Consider the following 4,157-nt stretch of genomic DNA (forward strand, 5'->3'; position numbering starts at 1 on the left):
GCAAGCGTGGTTAAATTGTTGTTTGCACTAGTGTAGCGTTCCACGTTTTCTTACACTGTTCGCAAGAAGCAACCACTATTATAATTGGGGATGGGAGGAAAACAAAGTTCTGGGACAGTGCATGGATGCAAGGCCGCAGACCAAGGGATGTGGCACCATCAGTTTTTAAAATTTCAAAGAGAAAGAACAGAACGCTACATGAAGCTCTACATGCTAACACCTGGATCAGAGACATTGATCTTCAGCACCCATCCTTCTCAGCTCTGTCATTTCGCCGAGTTCGTGCAGGTTTGGTCAGAGGCGTGGCAAATACAATTGAGGTCAGGCGTACAGGACGAAATCACTTGGAAGCTAACTGAATCCAAGCAATATAATACTCGGCAAGCTCAGCCTATCATGCACAATTCTTGGGTACGAGTAGTACAAACTTCAGTGAAATTATCTGGACAGCCTGGGCGCCTCCGAAATGCAAGTTTTTCAGCTGGCTAGCGATTCAAAATCGACTTTGGACGGCTGACAGACTACACTCGAGAGGCTGGCCTCACAACCCGGTGTGCTCGCTGTGCCGAAGAGCACCTAAGACCGGAAACCACCTCTTCGTTGAGTGTAGATTTACGAGGCGTATTTGAACTGAGCTTGCTAGCTGGATAGCGGCACCACCACTGCTTCCTACCAACTGGGAGCCGACAGAGTCAGTCCACGCCTGGTGTACGGCACTAGCAAGGACAATGGGAGTATCGCGAAAGGGGATTAGATCTCTAATCATCCTTATCTGCTGCTCGAAGATTTGGAAAGAGCGCAATGCACGGATTTTTTATCGCTCAAGGCACCTTCTTTCATGGTCACAACAAAGATTTCGACTTGGAGTCTTGCTGGAGCAAAGCACTTGGCTAGTTTAGTGAGCAAAGTTTAAGTGTTGAGCTCAAAGTTTTTTCTTCTCTTTCTCTGGCGGCGTGAGTAGGCGGCGTCCTGTACAGTATGCAGTTTTGTATCTCTAACCTTTTTTTTTGTTTTTTTCTCCTTCTATATAACATGCAGCTCTTCTGCCGGTTCATTTCAAAAAAAAAAGATAATGCAAAAATAAACACCAGTATATGAGTTCCTTTTGAAGAACTTACACATTGCTCCGAAACTCCTCACCACAGGAGGTTTGCATGGAACCCTTGTTGTAAACAGCTCTTGACAACTCCTCCGTATAAGCATGATTAGTTGATTACTACAATGGGAGGTTGTTATGACAAACGATTCAAAAACCGGTATTTACAGCACTTCGTTTATAATCACAACGGTCGGTGGAATTCGTTTATAGAGAACGAGCTGCATGCTTCTAAGGAGAAACTAATTAAGAAGAAAAAGGGATGGAAGATGGCGAGCGCTGAGCAGCTCGGTGCTAACTGCGTGGTTATGAGTGTTCTTAATTTTTTATCATTTTCTCTGTGTTGTTTGTACATCTCTGTTGTGTCGTCTTCTCATAGTACTATACTGAGTGCCTCTTTTTTTAAAAAAAGAAAGGAAAAGGAAAAAGTCATATTGTTATCGCATTAACAGAATATCATTAAGATTAATATATATCCATCACGCTTTGTTTGCAAATTCCATGCCACAGCAACATCAACATCTACTTGTGCGATTATCCAGCACTTGCATCCAACGAGACAAACAAAAAAAAAGACTAAGGGCACATGTGTATAACTTGAGCAACATCACCACCTTATTCAATTTGCATGATATTATATGTCACTGTTAAACTTTATACCACCACAACTTAAGGCAGATAGGGCCGGGGCCCTGCCAATTAGTCCCTGACCTTTAATTTGGCCCCCCTGATGATGAATTGCCGATGGCGATCAACTGACCCCGTGATGAACTGCCGCCATCGGGGATGACGGCCCGGCGAGCGCCCCGGGTGACGGCTCTGTGCTGCAGGTGCAGGCGGATCCGGTACCAGTCGTGGGCCCAGTCGGGGACGAATCCAGTGAGGCACCACTGGAGCTTCTGGGCGGCGCCGGGCACGCACAGCGGGCCGCTCCCGATCCACCGCGCCGCCGTGCGCGTGTACTCGTCCGCCGTCGCCACGAACCACGGCCGGAGCTTCGCCTTCACGGCGCTCGACAGCATGCGCGTGTGCACGTAGAACGGAACCTGGTACTGGACGTCGATTCCTTTGCTCCTGTACTCGACGTAAAGGCATCTGGAGAACCGAGCAACATACCTGCAGGTTGGATTGGAGCCAACACAACATTCAGTATCAGTCGTATGGCTACCAAGAAGCTAAGATTCGCACCAGCCAGTACTGGCTACAAATAGAAACACTTTTGTGATGTGTGTGTGCACTGTTGAGCAAGTGTGAGCCATGAATAAGGTTTAGTACTTTTTCGTGGAACTGTAGACGGTGTAGAGCGGGAAGGACGGGACGGCCACCGTGGAGCCCGAGCCGACGTTGACGACGGCGCCCCTCCCCCGCGCCAGCATCCGCGGCAGCACCGCCGCCGTCACCTCCGTCAGCCCCCACAGGTTCACCCGTATCATTCGCACGAACCGCTCGATGTCCGCCTCGTGCAGGTACACCGCGCCGGGCGTGTTCACGGCTGCGTTGTTCACCAGCAGCCCCACGTCCAGCCCCGCGATCGCCTCCCGGAGCCGCCGGATCGCCTCGTCGCCTGCACCAACACCAAAGCTCATCATTGATCAGTAGAGAGATCACACATGAGGACGCAGGATCAGCTGATCGAACTGATGACCACCTTGAGGGGTGGTGACGAGGGCGAGGTCGAGCACGACGGTCTTGATCTTCACGGCGTGGCAGACCTCGATCGCCTGGGAGGTCTCCTGGAGGTTGGCGGCGTCGAGGTCGAGGAGCACGAGGTTGAGGCCCCGGCGCGCCAGCTCCATGGCCATGGACCGGCCGAGGCCGGACGTTGGGCCGGTGACGATGGCCCAGGAGCCGTAGCGGTGGAGGTCCTTTGACCGGCGCAGGCAGAGCGCGAGGTAGGCGAGGGGCCGGGCGCAGAGGGCGACGACGTACAGCGCGCCGAGGCAGGCCAGCGAGATGAACCACACCGGCGCGTCCATCGTCTCGTCGTCTCTGCTTCTCTGCTCCTGCAGGCTAGCTAGCTGCAGCAGCTACTCTAGTTCTGTGACGGTGCAGCAGTGGCAGCCAGAGAAAGCCATGTATATAGGCGAAGCCGTGGGTGGCTGCTTGTACATGAAATGTGTGTAACTGTGTTCTATATAATGCATGCGCATGCTGTAGCACGTAACAATATAGTCTACTATCCATGGGTTAGCTCTACAATGTAATGGCAAATGTTATGAATCAAACGCCATGGGATATCTCTTTTAGAAGATAGTTCGGGATAAATTGATTGCCTGGTATAACCATGTAGCTAAAATAGCTTCTTACCAACTTTCTGATGGGGGAGAGAATTTATTTGGGACTAGCATAGATATGGTAATTTTACTGTGAGCTCTATATATCAATATCCTATAATCAGGATACTCATTTCATTAATAAATTTATATGGAAGCTTAAGAACTCTCTAAAAATACATATCTTACTTTGATACCTCCAGCAAGGCCGGTGTTATATCTTAGCCAGGAAAAACTTGTCTGGGAGTCAAAAATATTGCTTCTATGATCGTAGTAAAATGATTAAGCACCTCTTTTTTTATTGTCGACATGCCAGGATAATTTGGAGAGTTATTAATATAGTTACCAAGTTAAATTCACCAAAGTCAATAGCGCATACGATTGAAAATTGGTTAACGGGCACAAGAAAAAATGATAGAGTTTGATTTTGTTGGGGTTGTAGCTATTATATGGGCAATTCGATATCTACGTGACGATTTGGTTTTTGAGAAAAATAGTTTACCTCTTTTATGCATGTTGCTTTTTGGTGAGCGTAATGACTTCCATTTGGCAAGTAAGGCACTCAAAGTCATCACCTTGAATATCTTTGCCAAGTATGGATGGACAAACAATAATAGACTTTGCCTTTGATTTCTTCATGTCATTTGCATATTATCATTGCTACAAAAACAATTTTAAGTGTGCCTGGTATTTTTTTCAAGAACTGACAAAGAGTTCACCTGCCCTTTTTCGCTTCCAGGTGCAATGTACCAGCCGGTTCACCCCTAGAAATTAATTTTTTGGGGAAG

The 4,157-nt window shown here is 48.2% G+C and overlaps 1 protein-coding gene across 1 annotated transcript; it reads right to left on the bottom strand.

The window, feature by feature from the left end:
• Positions 1–1,702: 1,702 nt before the first annotated feature.
• On the bottom strand, positions 1,703–3,084 carry LOC112890294 (very-long-chain 3-oxoacyl-CoA reductase 1-like). Its single transcript, XM_025957208.1, has 3 exons — positions 2,745–3,084; positions 2,372–2,660; positions 1,703–2,212 (listed from the first exon to the last, which is right to left on the bottom strand). Exons 1-3 carry the CDS (start codon positions 3,070–3,072, stop codon positions 1,810–1,812), a joined length of 1,020 nt encoding a protein of 339 aa, XP_025812993.1. The 5' UTR covers positions 3,073–3,084; the 3' UTR covers positions 1,703–1,809.
• Between the last annotated feature and the right edge of the window lie 1,073 nt (positions 3,085–4,157).

The sequence above is a fragment of the Panicum hallii genome, chromosome 4, assembly GCF_002211085.1.
Source record: "Panicum hallii strain FIL2 chromosome 4, PHallii_v3.1, whole genome shotgun sequence".
NCBI classification, from domain to species: domain Eukaryota; kingdom Viridiplantae; phylum Streptophyta; class Magnoliopsida; order Poales; family Poaceae; genus Panicum; species Panicum hallii.